The following is a 20,089-nucleotide window of genomic DNA, read 5'->3' on the forward strand; positions in this document are numbered from 1 at the left end:
ATCTTAGCTCACCAACTCTGTTTTCATGGAACTCAGTAGAATTTTCAAACTTTGCTCTGGAAATTAACATTTTCCTCTCAAAACGTAGTATTATTGGCCTTGTGGCAAATAATTACAGGCAATTATGGAGGGGATTTATGAGTATATGGATGAGTTCCGAGGCAATGACCTTGTTCCCAGATGTGGAATCTTTGTCTTTGGCTTGAAATGTATTTGGGTGGAGCTCCCAAGAATGGTGATTCGTGGAGAAGCCTGGGCCTCCTGGGTTCAGACTGCCTTGGTCCTTAGTTCCAAAGTTCTCTGATTGCATGACTGACATGTAGCCTCATTTCTGTGTCTCCATTACCTTGCTTCCGAAGCAGTTGTGATTAGACTAATATTGGCATCCTAATGGGTCTAAGAGGAATATGAACCAAAGTAGTGATTACCCCAACCATCTACACAGTGTGAAAATCTGGTTGCCTTCTGGACCAATTCATTTTGTCCTGTTAAGACAAAGAGAAAGTTGGGTTTACCAGAAGTCTAAGTGGTGGGTTGGACTGAAGGATGGCTTCCATCACCAGGAAGTTTTCTTTTGGGGGGCAACTTTTGTCTGCTAAAAGACAATGTAAAAATAAGTTAAAACTTATCATCTTATTATGGTTTCTATTGCTGTGAAGACCACAGCAACTCTTATAAAGAAAACATTCAATTGGGGTGACTCACTTACAGTTTCAGAGGTTCAATCCATTATCATCATGGTGGGGAGTATAATGGCATTCAGGCAGATTTGGTGCTGGCTTCATCTTGATATTCAGTCCACAGGAAGTTGACTGAGACACTTGGTGGTATCCAGAACATAGGAAACCTCAAAGCTGGTCTCCACAGTGATGTACTTCCTCCAACAAGGCCATGTGCACTCCAAAAAGCCACTGGCTATGAGATTATGGGGGTCAATTACATTCAAACTACCACACTCATTAAATGAATAAATCAAAGAGTAGCTAAATATTAATTGTCCAGATAATCAGTGTAAAGAATTAGAATCACTTCTAAAGGGCTTAATAGAGAATATTTTGACATGCAGAAAATAATTTCTAACTTACTCATTTCAGAACACAATTGTCATTGCTTTTGGGGAATTTCCCCAGGCTAGACTCAGGACCCATTTAGTTTCAATTTATCTAAAAAAATGTTCAAGGTTTTCCTTTTTAGACTCTATTAGTTTATAGAGAGTCCATTCTTACTGACTTTCTTAAATAATATTTATTTACTTCCATGAAAAACAAAGAAAACTAGGCCTGTAATCCCAGCATTCAGGACAGTAGTCATATGTTAAAGGCCAGTCTAGAGCTACAATGTGAAACCATATATCAAAAACATGTCAAAATCTAAATGCAAAATTGCACATAGATTAGATGCACACCCAAGATGTGTTCTTCTCCTTGGTAGAAATCACCTTTGCTTTGTAGCCACCCCCATGAATATTTAAGTCAAAGAGGGAACACAAGAGAGCACATTCAGATTCAATCACATGTTGGTAACAACCAAGTGCAAGCACTTGGTTTCTTATTGCTTTGATACAGCCCTCTTATATCAACAGCCTTAACGATGCCTCTAGTAAGTCATTTTAATATTTATGAATTACTACATTCAGTGAGTTTTTATTGGTTATGTTCTAGTGCAAAGAAATACTGGTGTGTGTCCCCTTTTCATTTCTGTCATGTGGTGGGTTGAATGAGAATAACCTCAATAGGCTCGTAGATTTGAAGCTGCGATCCCCAGGGAGTGGCATTCTTTGAAAGGATTAGAAGACATGACCTTGTGGAGGAAGTGTGTTACTGGGGGTGGACTTGGAGCTCTCAAAGAGACCACTCCAAGCCCAGAGTCTCTCTCTTCCTGCAGAGTCCAGATCCAGTTGTAGACCTCTCAGCTACCATGTCGGCCAGCATGCTGCCATGCTGTCCGCTATGAAGATAATAAACTAAACCTCAGTTCAATGCTTTTTCCTTTATGAGAATTGCCTTGGTTATGTTGTCTCTTCACAGCATTAGAGAATATGACAGTTGCTGTGACAAACCCTGACAGCAAGCACCGTAGACACGGAAAGAATTCGTTTAGCTCACAATTCCAAGTTATAGTCTGTTATTCCAGGGAAGTCAAGGCAGGAGCTCCAGCAGCCAGCCACATAGCATCCACAGTTAGGAGCAAGGAGAGAATAAACTTGCCCTTGGTTGCTCGTGTGCCTGCTCCCACTCAGCTAACTTTCTCCTTTCTTACATTGCTTAGGACCCTCTACCTGGAGAATGGTGTAGCCCAAAATGGACTATGTCTTCTATATCAATTATCAATCAAGACATCCCTCACAGATATACTCACAGGCCAACTTGTTTTAGATAATTACACATTAAAACTTTCTCCTAGAGAGGAGGTGCCTAGTCTCTCTGCAACTTGATATTCCGTGACTGGCTGATGTACATGCCAGGCCTGTACCTTTCTGAAGGGAAATGTGAGAGAGAGTGGATAGGAGGGAGAAGGTTGGGAGAGAGAGATTGGGAGGAGAGGAGGGAGGGAATACTGTGATCGGACTGGAAAAATTAAATAATTGGTTGATTAATAAAAAAAACCTTCCTTCTGGGTGATTCTAGGTTGTGTCAAGTTGGCAGTTAAAACTAATCAGCCCAACGTGTTACAAATTGATGGGTGATAGAATATATAGAGCATATAGTATCTATATTCTTGGAAAGCTTGTAGTCCATTTGGGAAAGCAATACACAGTGTGGATCTCTTGCTCATTCTACAATCATCTGTTGAATGCCTGCTATATATCAGTATTGTACAGATACCAGAGGCAACAGTGATTGTAGTGATGTTTCTTCTTCTTTTTTTGGTTTTTCGAGACAGGGTTTCTCTGTATTGTTTTGGAGGCTTTCTTCGAACTTGCTCTGTAGACCAGGCTGGCCTCAAACTCACAGAGATCTGCTTTCCTCTGCATCCCAAGTGCTGGGATTAAAGGCATGCACCACCAACACCCGGTGTGATGTCTCTTTCTTGGAGATTAACAGTAGAATATACAGTTATGCAAAGATTGTATAGATTCTAGAATGGTTATATCAGCTATCCTATCCAAACAGGATAACTACATTGAGAAATCAGTGACTACTCCCATAGAAGCAGGGGTTTTCACTAAATAATATTGGTCTTCTGGTCAAGATAGAAAGATATGTGAACAAAGATGAAGACATTGTTCACTTGGTATAGGAATGGTGATGTCATAAAATTAACCACCACATGGGGAATAGGGCTGGAGAAGCACATGGGCGACAGAGTGTAATGGAATAATGCTGAATAACTTCCATTTATTTAAGGGGAGAGTGAATTTTAGTGTAATGTCATTGGGAGAGGATGTCCTATACCAAGTGAACAATGTGTGTTAGACACCAAGGATGAGCTGTGGTCTGTAGCAAGTAAGGTAACCACAGTATCAGCCATAGCAAAGTCAGTGGCTATGGGATAAAACACATAACTAAAAAAAACACAAGTATGGACTCATTGAATCCATGACTTATTTTACACACTTGTTTTTTCAACACTTGTTTCTCTGTGTGAGTATCTTCCCAAAGTACCAGAATACATTAAGTTCACATTTCAAGGGGAAAAACAGACAATGAAATAAACAGGCTTAGATAAAATTGGATGTGGAGAAGTTAAGTTCTGTGAAGGAAACAAGCTAGTAAAAGTGTCGAAAGTAGGAGGAGATGAATACATGTGATTAGGATGTGATAAAGTCTTTTTTAAAGAACAACAGAGAAATCGAGAACTTGGGATGAGAATGGCTAAAATCACAAACACATGACAGTCTATGCTGGAGAGGATGTGGAGAAAGAGGAACACTCTTCTACTGCTGGTGGGAGTGCAAACTTGTACAACCACTTTGGAAATCAGTATGGTGGTTTCTCAGGAAAATGGGAATCAGTCTACCTCAAGGTCCATCAATTCCTCTCTTGGGCATATACCCAAAGAATGCACATTCACACAACAAGGACATATGCTCAACTATGTTCATAGTTTGTAATAGCTAGAACCTGGAAGCAACCTAGAGTCCCCTCAACCAAAGAATGGATGCAGAAAATGTGGTATATTTACACAATGGAGTATTACTTGGGAAAAAAACAATAAAGTCTTGAAATTCTCAGGCAAATGGATGGAACTGGAAGAAAGCATCCTGAGTGAGAGCCTTCATCCAGTAGCTGATCTAAGCAGAAACAGGCACGAACAGCTAAACACTGAGCCATACTTCTGGAATCCAGTTGTGGAGAGGGAGTAGGGAAGAGCAAAGGAGTCAAGATGGTCCTGGAGAAACCCACAGAAACAGTTGACCTGACCTAGTGAGAGCACAGAGACCCTAATTGTAAAGCTGGGGAACCAGCATTGGACCGAACCAAGATCTCTGAATGTGGTGCCAGTTAGGAGGCCTGGGCAGACTATGGGACCTCTAACAGTGGAGGCAGTGTTTATCCCTAGAGCACAATGGACTTTGGGAGCCCATTCCCTATGGAGGGACACTATTGCAGCCCAGATACGTAAAGGAGGGCCTAGGCCCTCCCTCAAATTATGTGGTGGACTTTGATGATCCACGTGGAGGGCCTCACTATCCCTGGGGAATGGATGGGGGAGTGGGTTGGGTTTGGTGGGGAGCTTGGGAGGATGGGAGGGTGAGGGAATGGGAGGACCGATGTAAATAAGAGTGTTTCTAAAATAAAATATATATATTATAAAAAAAAACTTGGGCTGAATTCTTTTAATGATTTTTTTTAACTTAACTTTTGCTGGGCAGTGGTGGCGCACGCCTTTTATCCCAGCACTCGGGAGGCAGAGGCAGGTGGATCTTTGTGAGTTTGAGGCTGGGCTGGTCTGACAGCCTCCAAAACAATACAGAGAAACCCTGTCTTGTAAAAACAAAAACAAAAACAAAAACAAAAACAAAAACAAAAAAACCTTAACTTTTTCCTGGTTATAACTCCCCTAAGAACACAGGCAGAAACTTGAGTGTTTTGTTCATATGTATTTTCCAGATACTTTTAGAATGTTAGTTGCCCTAATACTGGTCCATGGCTTCTTTAAAAGTAGCAACCCAGCCGGGCGGTGGTGGCACATGCCTTTAATCCCAGCACTTAGGAGGCAGAGGCAGGCGGATCTCTGTGAGTTCGAGGCTGGGCTGGACTGACAGCCTCGAAAATAATACAGAGAAACCCTGTCTCGTAAAAAACAAAAACAAAAAAAAGTAGCAGCCCATGTATGTATTCTATAATAAATTACTGAAAGATGAATATAGTGTTTTGTGACAATCCATTGTGAAGTAGCTGGCAGGGTGAATTTGAGAAACAATAGGAAACAAACAGTCATTATTTGTAATTCAAAGTTTATTATTGATCTCCCAGAAATGAATGATGGAAAACAAGGAACAGAAAGGAAAGGTGGGAGTATTTTGAAGAAAAAGTTGACTAAATATGATTGGTTGAACACAGGATGGATATCTAGCAAGCTTTTATTCAGGATCTACTGTTTGCCAGTTGAAATTAGGGCAAAATAAGACATGATTCATTCCATATTGGAGTTTACTGTTTATGAGGAGAATGTACCCTTATCATTTACCATCTCCCTGTACTATTGGAAACAATGATGAGTGCTATGAGGAGAAAGTGGAGGGAATTTTGAGTATACATAGCATTGGGGAATGACTTTGGTAAGGAAAAATTAAGTTATTTTAATATCACTATAATTAAACTGTTTCCTAAGGAGTGGACACCTGTTGCAAAAACATTTCTTGTAGAATCTAAGACTCTGAGCATTAAGCAAAAAGCTAGGTTAGCAGAGTAATAATGCTTTCGGCTAGCTGGTACCATTATTTATGGCTGGAAGAATAGTAGTGTTTGATTACACTGAGCTTTAAACTTTTCGTTGATTAGTGAAAATCTTTTCAACTAGCATTTTTATTATGTACCACTTTTCTTGATTCAAGAGAGTCTATGTTTCTGGAATATGTGTAAATGCTTTTAGATTTTCTTTCATTGTGTCGATTATGTAATATTGTTGGTGGAGTGACCTCTTGAAAGTTCTTAGCCATCAGTTGACATAAGGAAAGCCAAATCAAGGCAGCTGGGTTTCCAGTTTCCATAGGCAAATGATGCTGGCTCCTCCTCCTTCTTGCCCTCTTCTTTTAACGTATGTCTTGCTTCTGTCCACCTTTTCTCTGCCATTATTCTGCGCTTGAATCGCTTGTGTTCTTCACAATTGCAAAGCTTTAAAGATTTCTTGATTATTCAGTGAGAAAGACTATTATAAGAAAAAAGTGATTTTTTTTTGAGACAGGTTTCTCTGTACTGTTTTGGAGCCTGTCCTGAAACTCACTCAGTAGACCAGGCTGGCCTCGAACTCACAGAGATCTACCTGCTTCTGCCTCCTGAGTGCTGGGATTAAAGGCTTGCGCCACCAACGTCCGGTAAAAGTGATTTTTTTTAAAAACAAAAATGTTGCTAAATAATTGATTCATCTTTTAATTACAACAAAACAAGGGCCAAAGACTTGGGTAGAGTTTGTGAAGCTTCCCCCTGCCCCGCCAGGAAGGTAGAACCTAAAGATATCTTGAACATGGAAATGGTAAGAACAAATTGTTTTGATTGTGTGAAAAATAAAGGAAACCAAAGTGGGGACAGGATGTCGGAAGCTGAGAGAGTGAAAGAAAGATTGATGTCAACGTAGCTGACACGCTTCCTACCAAGGAGGCATGAGGCTGACAATGCCAGGTCTGTGTGACAGGCGCAGTGGACCACGGCGGGGTAGTGATCAGAAGAAAGAGGTGGCGCTGGGGCCAGTCTCAAGGCTTGTCTGTTGGATTCAGTCTAACAGATAATCCCAGGTTGGTGCCAAGTTCTCAGAGTGTGATTCTGATCCAAGGTGTGGATCCCTCCCAGTGATCCACCATTAGGGTCTGGTCTGACCTCAGACACGGGCGCCTCCTAATGATCCACCATTGTGAACAGATCTGAGCTCATGTATGGACTCACCCTGGTGACCTGCTGTCTTAGTGTTTCTGTGTCTGTGATAAGACACCATGACCATAAACAACCTTGGTAAGAAAGAGCTTATTTCAGCTTACAGTTCCATATCACAGTCATCACAGAAGGAAGTCAGGACAGGAACTCAAACAGGGTGGGAACCTGGAGGCGGGAGCCGATGCAGAAACAGTGGATGAGTGTTCTTTCCTGGCTTGCTCCTCACAGCTTGCTCAGTCTGCTCTCTTATAGCACCCAGGGACCCCAACCAGGGTGGTCCCACCCACAATAGGCTGAACCCTCTCACATCCATCATCAATCAAGAAAATGCACCACAGTCTTGCCCATAGGCCGGTCTGGTCGGGATATTTTCTCAACTGAGGTTCCTTTTTCCAAAATGACTCTGCTGGCTTGTGTCAAGTTGACATAAAACTAGCCAGCATGCCTACTATTATAATCAAGTCTGATATAGAGATATAGACGTCTTCCAGTGTAGACTCCTCCAAGGACCCACTAGTGTGATCAGGTCTGTGTTCAGATGTGGACTCCTCCTATCAAAATGAAGTTTCATAGCATTTTGAGAATCTTCCTAGAACATGGCTGGTCCCAGTCAGCATGATTGCTAATGTTATATGCATGATCTCCATCTTGGCTGACACTTAGCAATACGGGTAGTAAACATTTCTCTCTCTTCTTTGGGATGCCTTCTGCTTTTGTAGGCCATGTTCATTGTAGCCCATGTTGGTTTTTTGGCAATCCAGACTCATCTAATGAGTGACACTTTGCCGTGACACAGCATATATTTCTTGCACTTCTCCAGATACTCTTGTTTTTAATCTTTTGCTGATACTTTAGACACAAATTTTACACAGTCCATTTATATTGTGAACATGGCTGCCTCATTGATTCATTGACTGATGAATCTGCTTACTATCACTATTTACTGGGTCAGCATTTGAGTTGAGGTATGCATGAGGAATGGAAAGGATTCAGCTGAAGGAATAATGTAGCTCATAGCAGAAGAGTCGAAGCCCAGGCAAACTTCTGATGTTCGGAACAGGAATAAACTATTTCAAGGTTCTGAACATTAAGAATAGCTGCAAGAGAGGAATTCATGACAAATGAAATCTTAAACACTATAGTTTTCTCATTACAGCCATCGGGATGACTGCAAATAACAACAGTGACAAGAAAACTACCACCAAAAAGCTAGCAGGAGAAACCAAAGTGTAAAACGTTTGTGCTTGGTGGAAATGTAAGATGGTGTAGCCATTATGGAAAACCTCATGACAAATACTTAATACATTATAATTACAGGGCTAGGGAAATAGGAATGTACTTGCTGAGCAGACATGAGGACACACATTCGATTCCTGCCACTCCCATAAAACCCAGCATGGTAGTAGCATGTGTTTGTCATCCAGGTGCCGAGGAAGTGCAGAAAGGTGGATCCCCAGGGCTTGCCTGCCAGTCAGCCGACCCTAATGGGCAAGCCCCAAGCCTTAGTGAGAGACTTTGTCTCAAAAGGTAAGGTAGGTTGTTCCTAAAGAACAACACCTGCACTCACAACAATACACTACCATGCACGCTCACATATACATACCTTAGAATTATCTTATGTTCTAGCAATTCTACTTATGACTATCTGAAAGAATTAAAGTGTGGGTCTTGATGTAATATTTGTTTAATCATGCTCATACAACATTATTCACAATAACTCAAAGGTAGAAATGACCCATATGTATATGCATATGTATATGATGTATATGTATAAATGTACTATGTATATGGGTATCTAATCACACACGTATATTAAATCAATGAATAAAGGCTTAAACAACGTATGGTAGATATATACAATGGAATATTATTCAGTTGAAAAAGGGAAAGAAATTCTAGCCCACAAAGTGGTACTCACCTGCAATCCACAGGTTGAGGATGTAGGATCCTGAGTTTGAGATAAACTTGGGCTACATACTGAGTTAAGGGCCATTTTGGGATACAGAGTAAGAGCCTATCTCAAAAAACAAAACAAACAAACAAAAACCAGCAACAACCAGTAAAAGAAAAACGGGAAAGAGAATTTTTAGGACATGGGACTGCATGGGTGGAAACTGAAAGACATTATCCTGCATACATATGCCAGACCGCAAACACTCAGATACTATATGACCCCGTTAGATGCAGCTGTAGAACGGTGGCATCCACTGAGTCAGAGGGTAGGAGGATGACTGAGAGAAGCTGAGGGAAGGGTTAAGGCAGGAGTTATTGCTTAATGTATGCAGCTTAGTTTAAAGAGATGAAGAATCCTAAATATTGATTGTACATCAACATGAATGTACTTAACACTTGAAATGCTTAACACAGTAATTTTTTGTGTGTATTTTACTGCAGCCAAAAAATACAGGGCAGTTGGTTTTTGAACTGTGTGGGTGTTGGAAGCTGAGCCCCTTCCCAAGCCCCCCACTCCCACCCGTCTTTTTTGCTTTCTAGTCCCTAAAAATTTAAGACCTTTTACTAACAAGGGCTTGTGGTCTGTTGACTTTGTTTGAAAAAAAAAAGAGAAAGAAAGAAACCAAATTGTAAACCTTTATTACATATTAAAAATGAAGTTCTTAGACGTTTCAACTTGAGCAAGATAGGAATAATTAAGAACGTAAGAAAGACTAGGTTTTAAAAAAAACAAACGTTGGGTATTATCACCCCAAAGACTTGCCTCTAGATGAGATCAGTGCAGGCTATGTGATGCAGTGATGATGTGGACAGTTGGCTATCGGGTTAACAGGCTCAAAGCAGCCCGGTAATGTCCTCAGCTGGGGTCTTTTGCCTATTGTTGCTTGGATTGGAATTTCATCCGTGTTCCTTCCTGCTGGATGATGGAGAATGGATATTGGTAGAAGATGGTGGGTGGGTCTATGCTCTTCCCTGCCCCAGGCAGCCTCAGGTTGGATGGATTCTCAGCTATTGGACCCCCTATTTTTGTCAATTCAGCCTCTTGTTTTATGGGTGAATGAGTGGTCCCTCATTGAGGAGGGTGCTGTTGCCCTTGAGTCTCATCCTGAGTTTTACAGGAAGAGTTTTGCTCTCTTCCTTGGTGCCCCCCTCTAGGCTGCCATTGGCCAGTGAGAAGGGCCCTGCAGAATCGTCTGTAGCTTTGTGCATGTTGGGCTACCATGGGGTTAAGCATCCATCGTTTCACCTCCCCAGGAGGGTTTGAAACACTACCCCAGACCTGTGGTGTCTACCTGCAGAAGGTTGGGAGCCTAGGTGTGTGGTAGGGTGGGCATTGTTGGACTCGGCCTTGGGAGTAGTCTCCATACACTTCATCTTTCCCCGTTCCCATTTTCTGGCAATTCTGTTGGTAATTGCCTTCAGGATGCCAAAGGCAGAGATAGATGGTGTCGGTAATGTTCAAAACTGACTCCGTAGTTACTGTTTGAATGGGAACTCTACCAGACCTTGCCAGTCCCTTTCTCCTCCCGAAGTACAAATTCCAGTCTCTCCATCTCCTACCCTTCATGTTACTTTCTGAATCTGGGCCTTTCTTGCAGCCATCTTCCTTTGTGTCCTTCCTGTGGATAAACTGTTGAGTGACAGATCTCCTGTGGGGAGGTAGCACATGAACCATTCTTATTAGCCCAGGAAGGGAGCCACCAACAGACCAAAGCAACTGTTACATGAGTGTCCAATTTGATGAACCAATGAGTTCTTTTTTTTTAAAATTGGGGTTACTAAGAGCAGTATTATGAAGTTAAATTTTCTGTATCTTTTTGTATAACTTATTGTAGTTAATTAAGGAATAAATTATTCCTCTCTCTCTATTTGGTGACATTGTGACATGTTAATGTTTTTCCCAATTTCCCCTACGTTCCTAGGCTCTACTTGTAGACAAACCTGTGTATCCCAAATACCTGTTGTTCAGTAGTCAAATCTATTTTAATAAATATGCATGGTTGAGAGGATATTTAACCCATTAGATCTCTTTCCCATGTATAGTTACCTTTGTTTGTTCAGTCAACAAACTTGTATTGAATGCCTACTGTGTGGTAGGCACTGAACTGAAGGTGCAACAATTAATAAGGTACAAGGCACTAAATTTGGGTCCGGAGAGATGGTTTATCAGTTAAAATCCCATACTTCTCTTACAGAGGACTGGAGTTTGGTTCCAAGTACTCATACTGGGCAGCTGATAAAAGCCTGTAACTCCAGCTCTAAGGGGACCTGATGTCCCGGGCTCATAGGTACTTCCCCGTAAACCCTTACTAATATGCATGCATATGTGTGCCCATACACAGTTAACAATAAAGATGAATTTATTTTTTGAAAAGATACTATTTGTCCAGTTCATAATAGTTCATTATCCACTCCCATCCCCCAAGGCATTGGGCTTATCTACTTAAATGTCCACAGCTGCTTCCTACTGGCTTGAATCATGCAGAAGACGTTAGTAAACAAACAGTAAAAAGACTGGAGATTGATAGGGGAGTTCAGCAACACAATGATGAAATGGAAAGGATGGGCAACCGAACATGAACAAGAATTGGAAGCTTCGAGCCGGTGCTCTCTGAGGATCATTAAAAAGTAAAAGAATCCTATTTGAGGCTTCCAACCTCAGAGCTAAGTTATTTAGAGTGGAAAACATTGGCCAACTCAGCTGTACTCAAACCAAGGAGCCAATATTTTGTGAGTTTTATGGGCCTGTGTAGTTTATGAACCATTAAAATATTGTATACAGTATTAATGAGGAAGAAGGGCAGGGGATGGTTATGAAATCTGAGATGAAAGGAAGGCAAGGCTTATGAGGAGAGGGCCAATGAGAGTCCGCGTGGCTTTGCTGTTAGGGACGTGATGGGGATAGGAAGCGGGAAACAGGAGCTTCCTTAACCAAAAGGTCGTGGGAGCTCTTCCTCCATGTTAGTTGGCTTTGAACGTCTCATGGGAACTTTCCCACCTATTACTTCCAATGCCTGTCACCCTCTCTCTCTTCCATAAACACCTCTGAAAATTCACTTCATTTAAATATATCATTACAAAGCCCAGTGCCAGGTGTCGGTTTCTTCTTTTGGGGGTGCTGGCCCTGAGGTCTCATAGACCCTCAAGCAGTTCCAACTCCTGCCATTGCTCTTGGTTATCATCCGGAAAATGTCATTAAGTCCCTATTGCTGAGTGCACCACAGACTGGAGGTTTCAAAAGCCCACACCATCCCAGTTAGTGGCACGCGCACGCTCTCTCTCTGTGCCTCACACTTGTGAATCAGATGAAAGCTCTCAGCTAGTGCTCCAGCAGCACGCCTGCCTGCGTGACTACTGCCATATTCCCCCTCATGGTGATCACGGGTTCTAACCCTCTACAACCATGAGCCCCAATAAATGTTTTCCTTTGTAAGGTCATGCCATCCCTTCACAGTAATTAAGACAATTGTGCACACTCAAGAAGATGACCACATATCCAACAGCACATGAGTAGTAGTACAGGTTGGATTTGATGGGTTTAAAAGAAAAAGAGTATACAAGTTAGGTAGGTATAGTGAAGGAGGCGTAGATCTTGGAGGAGATGGTAGGCAGTGAGTGAATGTGATCAAGATACATTATATGAGGAGCTGGAGAGATGGCTCAGTGGCTAAGAGCACTTGCTATTCTTCTAGAGAACCTGTTTGGTTCCCAGCATCTGCATCAGGAAGCTAAAATTTATCTGTAGCTCCACCTCCAGAGAATCCGATGCCTCTGACTTCTAAGGGTATCTCTACACACATGGACCACACATAGATATATGAAGGTAACATATATCTCAACTAATTAATAAAATCCTTCTATTATTGAGTGCAAACTCCGTACAGGCACTGTGCTGGGTTTTTGGCTATGCTCATCCAATTCTCTTACATCATCTTTATTTGTCTGAACATGTCTTGAATGTCTTGGTCAACATAGTGTCAGTTCAGCCCTTTTCAGGATGAGATGAGAAATGCAAACTTACTCTTGTGTATCATTGTCTGCCAGGGACTGTTCACTTCAGCCTGCATGGGGAGCTTGCCAGTCTCTTTCATTCTGAAACCACTTTTGGAGTCTTAGATTTGCTAACTGCACTCTTGTTTTCTCTATTCCAGTCTTCACATAAGTATACACACACACACACACACACACACACACACACACACACACACACACACACACCAAAACAGTCTTCCTTACCTCTTCACTCCATCCACTCTTCCACCATGGGGTTTTGGTAGGAGAGGGTCTCTCTACCCTCCCCTTGAGAACTCTTTGCTCAAGCCTAAATTCACATTAGCAGTTCTCTTGTGGAATTTCTCCATCCTATTTGACAGTATTGAAAATAAACTCATTTTGTAAAGTGTTCTTGAAACTTTTTTCTCCCCTATTTTCTTGGTTCCCCCAGAGCTCAACTTTCTTCCTGTGCGTTTCCAGCTTCATTCGTGGAATTTGCTCATTCCATGAAGGCTTGAAGGGATGGGGTAACCATTTGTGTCCCCCAGCTCTTCCCATTCCAAGTGTCTGAATACACAAGCATTGCATCTTCAAATTGTAGTGTCAAGTTGTAAAAATGGTCATTCAGGCTTTCCCCATAACAGACAGCAGCAGTAGAGGAATTTAAATTTGTAGTTTTCTGTGTGTAGTCTCTACAGGTCATGATTTCATTCCAGCTCCAAATCCTGCAGCTGCTTTAGGCTTTGTCTCTGTTTCCTAAAGACCCTTTGTTGGCCTAGAATTGGAATGAGATTGGTGTCTCTTGGTTCTGAATTAATTGTGAATCTCTGAGACATTTGCTAGAAACCTGCTAAATCCATTTTGTTGCTTTATGGATAATAATCTGTTCTGGGGGTATGCAATCCATTTCTTAAACAAGTTAGTTTTTCTTCAAGGTGAATGTAAGAGGTAAACACCCATTGCTGCAAGAGCCAGCAAGAGACATTGAAAGATCAGAGGATATTATGAGTCATTATTCAAAATGCCAGAATAAAGCGTCTCTTCTTCTTTAGCGGAAAATACAAGGCATGCTTCACAAATGCTAATGGACTCACTGTGTTTGCTCTCCCCTGCTTCCCCCCACCAGATCTAATTCTGATAATCGACGCCAGAGTGGCCGAGAGAGACTGTCCAGCAGCAGCGAGAAAGGAAGCATGGCCATGGAGTCTGTCAAGGAGACTCGCTACTGTGCAGTGTGCAATGACTACGCCTCTGGCTACCATTATGGGGTCTGGTCCTGTGAAGGCTGCAAGGCTTTCTTCAAGAGAAGTATTCAAGGTAATAGTGTGCTGTCTAAAAATTACTATATTTATAACCCCCAAAACAGAGGAGAACAAGAAAAGAAGACAAGGTCTCTGTACAAAGCTGTTTGAACAAAACATGAACAGCTAGAGAGTTCCTCTGTTATCCTTGGTGGAAACCTGGAGGAGAGATAGACTCCAAGGAGGAGCGGATGTGCCAGGAAGCTGTGGCTGAGAATGTCTGCTTCCTCCTGGCAAACTGCAGACAGCTCTAAGCAGCTCCACCCTAAGTATTAGTAGCTGGATCTCAAGTGTACAGAGAACTGTCTCTGGCTTGACTCAGGAATGGCAGGTGTACATCCTTATTCTATCGGCAGCGAAGCTTCTTCGATGTGGTGTGGTATTGTCTGCACACAATCATCTCTCGATCTTGGCCTTGTCCAGGTAAATAGTCTGTTCTGATCTTTGCTCCAAACCGATTCTGATTCAAATTGTTCTTTTCCTGTCTTCCGTCTTTCTTGACTCAATGGATGACATGACCTTTCTGCTAACATGAGCAGATTCAATGTCTGATGACTTCTAAGAGGGACATACCATCGGTACCACGTGGTCATAAGAACCAACTGTACCATTTCACTCTCCTGTTTGCCTCAATCCCTGTTTGTATGTAGTTTAGCAAGTGAAGCTTTTCTGATATATCATCAGCTATATGCTGTTGCTACTTCAGAAATGCCAGTAATGTTGCATTATGCAAAATACCTGTGGAAAATGTCAGTCATTTTGACTACTTAGGATATATGTGCTAAAGCCCTTTGGATAGGGACAGAGGTGTGTTGGTGCTTTGGGCTTACTGATTTTATGTTTTGTTTTAGCTGTGGGGTATTTTTCCTTCTTCTTACTCCATTACCCTTAGAACCTAGTGAAATACGAAGACTACTTCTGCGATTCCTTCTACAGACATGCGGGCTTAAGGAACTCATTGAAAATTAGAGCCTGCTAGATTAATAGACACTGACCCAAGAAGAGAGTCTCAGGAACTTTGTGCTGTGCCTCTTTACTGCTCTGATGTGGGGTACCGACCGGGGGATGGTACACACTATTTATCCTTCCTCCACAACTGGAAGAACATTTTAAAAAGCTGTTCATATCTTAATAGAGTAGCTGTGAGGTCAATGTGGTCCATTTTAAAAGCATTTTCCTTGACACTTATTGCTTTCAACATCTTTTAGAATTCTGCTGTGAGACTTGGACTCTTTTGTCTGTGTTCCTACAAAAATTAATGATATTCTCTATAGCAACTCCTTGTTGTGCTTGAATGTATCTCATATAGACCATTAATTTTATTATCTGATACCATTTTAGTTCAGAAAAAGAAAATTTAAATCTGGCTTTAGGTTAACGTAAACTTTATAGGCCTTTTGGCAAACATCTTAATTTGTGGTTTTACTTTTTATTTTATTTAGTAAAATCTAAGTTGTCATTGTTTTCACCAATAATATTATTGCACATGCAAAAAAAATCAATGAGGAAAATTTAAGCTTTTAAAAACAGGTATTTGGACTCTAGGGAAATTGATCAGTGAGTAAAGCACTTGTCACCAAGCGAAGGTAGGAGTTTGGATCCCCAGAACCTATGTAAAAAGCCAGGTATGTAAGCCTTTCCCACAATCCCAGCCTGAAGGAGGCAGAGACAGGCGACCCCTGGGGTAACTTGAATGGACAGACCAATTAGAATGGTTGAACTCTGGTTTCAATGGAAGACCATGCCTTAGTAAATCAAGTGGAAATTGATTGATGAACACATTCGACATCAACTTTAGACCTCCACAAACACACATACGTACATGAAAAAGGTGTGATTAGTGGATATGCTCAGCTACGCACTTGGAGAAGCCATTTAGTGAGACCGAGCTTTTCTCATCAGCAAACAGTGTTTAGGGCAGTGGTCATAAAGATTTCTGTTTAAAGGATCAAAATAACGTCCGTTTTAGCCTTTGCAGGCGACACTGCTTTGTCGCAGTCACTAACTCTAGAACATAGGGAGAAAAGTAGGAATTAGCAGCAGTAGATAAGTGGGATAATATACAAATATGCAGGCGTGGCCAGGGCTGATATGCAAATAAGTGGAAGTGGCTACCAACCCAAATAACTATAAATATAGGTAATTGACCAGATGTGACCTGTGGGCAATAGTATCCGTGGTCCATGATTTAATTTTTATTTGTGTTTGTGTGATCCAAGTGTCATTATTTATGAAAGGAGGTTTTAAGAAGGTAGATTTTTAAACCGAACGTTTTGGTTATTCCTATTTTATAAGAATGTAGTCTATATTCATCTAGATGTTCTGAGGGGAAGTTAAAAGATGTGTAAGACACATTAAGCAATCTCAAAAAATTTAGACTTCATTTGGGAAACTAGAGACAAGTTCCTTTCATGGTACAGTCAGAGAGTAGGTGTGTATGGATAGACAAAGATGACAAAAACAAGTGAGTACAATTGGAGAAACTATTGCTGCCTGTGAATTTGATGTTGTTGAGATTGAAAGACGCAATAGCAATATTAGTTTCCATTATATTTGTATACCATTAGGAGCATGCCAAATAAAACACCACCAAACTTAGTATTGGCTTTAAACATTAAGGCATCAGGACAGAAAACAATGAAAAAAGAAGAAAAACTTACAAAAACAGTGAGGAAAATATAAGCTTACATAATAAACATTTTGTTAGCATAGCATTATCTCAAGTTCAGATTTAAGAATTTCCCTTACTTTCCTTGTTTTTTGAGACAGGGTTAAACCTCTCTGTGTAGCTTTGGAACTGTCCTGGAACTAGCTCTGTAGACCAGGCTGGACTTAAATTCAAAGAGATCCACCTGTCTCTGCCTCCTGAGTGCTGGGATAAAAGGTACGCACCACCACTTCCTGACCAAGAGTTTCATTTACTTTTTGATAGTCAAAATATGTATCTCTTATCTCCATTTTATATAACAGATTAAATAGGATTTCAGTAAAGTTGAGTCACCTGGTTTCAGAGACTTCTTATGCATTATGGTGTGGTCATATCAAGGGTTTCTGAAACAGGGTAACCCTTGAGTCCAGAGTTCTGAAAGAATCCTAGGAACAAGCATAGCATGAGACCTAACAGTGATTAAAGTCACCGTATTTACTAAGGTCATGTAGTTATTGGATACTTGTTCTACACAAAGCACAGTGCATAGACCCAGAAGATGGGGAGAGAACTGGTCCCTCCTGGCACTGAGTTTATAAAATAGTCAGAAACTGACAAATGTTGAGGTAGGGGTGGATGCCGACTCTCATAGGACTCCACACTTCACTTGGTCCCACAGAACAGTGAGTAAGACTCCTCAAGAATTGTTACTAATTCAGATGAGTCTGAAGAAAAACGGCAGGAGGGCAAAGTGGAGGGAGGCAGGGATGAGTATTTGTTTAGTCATCTGGGCAAACCAATGATTGAGGTCCAGAAGGACTACAGACTATAGTTCTGCGATAGCAATTAACAAGGTTACTTTGCTGTCCTTGTAAACAGTGGTGTTCCCGGAGCCTGTGCATTTCATCTGAGGCTGTGTCAAGGAGCAGCGTGTGATTTCTTTTCCATTTGGTAGCGTTTCCATATGCTTTACCTGTTCCCAGCCATACGAAAGAATAGACCAGCAAGTGCAGCAGGTTTCCAGTCCTGTTTGCTTCTCTGAGTCTTGATAACTTGGAACTAAAAGTTTTCCTGAACTACCGTGGCTGTTTATAAATCGCAGTGACCCTCAAATATAGTTGAGGACAGTGAAGGGTCTGACTCGTGGGTGGAAAGCCCTGAAGATGCTGAGACTGCGTTTGTTTGTTTGCCTGGTTACTGAAGAGGAGAGCTGGAAAGGAGTAGACATCAGATTATTCTCTTCCTGAGTGTCTTGGTTGAAGAGCCAAAGTGTTGGACTTGAAAGTATACACATTTTCACCCCCTACTTAGTGCACAAACTTGATTGCTTAAGGAACTGAGTAATGGCCTCAGTTGAAAGTATCTTTTTCTTAAAAGCAAAATAAAGGATCCCATTTAAAAGTTAGAGAGATGAAGTTGGATATTTTGTTAATTTATTAATCCCTGCAGGCTAGAATTGTTTCTTTACATAGAGACTGCGAGCTGAGTTACATAATCAGGTTATCGCTTCAGTTCTCAGGTTTTACCATGTGTTTTATTGCAAGGAGAAAGCATCCTATAAACCCACTGTTCCTCTTCCATTGTACTTCCAGAATACAACAGGGAGACCCAGCCTATCTGTATACTATCAAACTATGCCATCACCACACTCTAACGGTTGTGTGATGAAGTTGTTCAGTATTGAATCAGACACACATGATGAAGGCACGTGTAAGCTCGCAGGGTAACTGGACAGGGGGAAATGGTTCCAAGATGATGCCTGGTTAAGGTTTAATGCAGTGGGGGGCCTTGAATTCAAGGAGGAAAACTGAGAGCGAGCGAGAGAGAGAGAGAGAGAGAGAGAGAGAGAGAGAGAGAGAGGGAGGGAGGGAGGGAGGGAGGGAGGGAGGGAGGGAGGGAGGGAGGGGGAGAGGGAGAGGGAGGAGAGACAGAGAGAGAGGGAGGGAGGGAGGGAGGGAGGGGGAGAGGGAGAGGGAGAGAGAGAGAGAGAGAGAGAGAGAGAGAGAGAGAGAGAGAGAGAGAGAGAGAGAGAGAGAGAGAGAGAGAGAGAGATCTTGGCTTTAGAGAGCTTCAGTGTGAAACCATCCAGCACCCTGGATAGCTCCTGTGCCAACTGTGGTGGGGAATCATTTACTTAAAATCTGCAAGTTTGGGGCTGGAGAGATGCCTCAGTGGTTAAGAGCATTGGCTGCTGGTTTTGCAGCCCGGTTCAATTCCCAGCGCCCACACCTCAGCTCACAACTGTCTATAACTCCAGTTCCAGAGAATCCGACAACCTCAGATAGACATACACATAGGCAAAACACCAATGCACATGAAATAAATTTTAAAAAATCATTTAAGCATTAGGGGGCTCTGTGTACTTGTATAGATTCTCCAATCTTTGGATCTCACCTCTATCCACTCAAGAAGGGTCATGGTCACATTAGTTCTCTCTCTGGGTGACTTGTGTGCATCCATGTTAGCATTGGGAGTTGGGAGTGGAGAGACGCTTTCTTCACAGGATTATTTTATGTCTGGCATCTCTTTAGACTTATGTCTGAAATCAACACAGGAAATATTAAATCTTTGTCCTCCACATTCCACTTATGACCCTCTACACTCTGGCTCCAGGCAACAAGAGGGATCTTTTAGATTGTTAGTTAAAACTCCCAATGTCCTTAGATGAAAAAGTTTTTTATCAGGGCTGAAGAGAGGGCTCAATGATTGAGAGTGCTTACTACTCTTCCAGAAGACCCAGTTTGACTCCCAGAAGACACATGAGGCAGCTCACAACTATCTGTAACTCCAGCTTCAGGGAATCTAATCCTCTCTTCTGGCCTCTGTGGTTATCAGCATTCATGTTACACAGACACAGATACACACACACACACACACACACACCAAAAAAAACTTTAAAAATCCTTTATACATATTTTAATTCTGGCTATACTATCTCCTTATTTATTGTCATTCAGCTTTTCAGCTTCTTTGGTCTTTTTTTTCCTATTTCTTCAATATGACAAATTATTCCTTCTTCAGAACCTGAGTGGATGTAGTTTTCTTACTCTCTTTTTTTTTGGATTACCTGGTATTTTCATGACTATCTTCCTTCTTTGCATATGTATATTTATGTGGTGTACATGTGTGTGTGTGTGTGTGTGTGTGTGTGTGTGTGTGTG

At 41.6% G+C, this 20,089-nt stretch overlaps 1 protein-coding gene across 2 annotated transcripts in view; it reads left to right on the forward strand.

Moving 5' to 3' along the window:
• Positions 1-20,089, forward strand: part of Esr1 (estrogen receptor 1) — a 336,108-nt gene that overhangs the window by 115,798 nt on the left and 200,221 nt on the right. For both annotated transcript variants that reach the window (XM_013126759.3, NM_001281325.1), the window contains 1 exon segment: positions 14,107-14,297. In XM_013126759.3, coding sequence (XP_012982213.1) covers positions 14,107-14,297 — 191 coding nt within the window.

Source organism: Mesocricetus auratus, unplaced genomic scaffold (genome assembly GCF_017639785.1).
Source record: "Mesocricetus auratus isolate SY011 unplaced genomic scaffold, BCM_Maur_2.0 Super-Scaffold_100018, whole genome shotgun sequence".
NCBI lineage: Eukaryota > Metazoa > Chordata > Mammalia > Rodentia > Cricetidae > Mesocricetus > Mesocricetus auratus.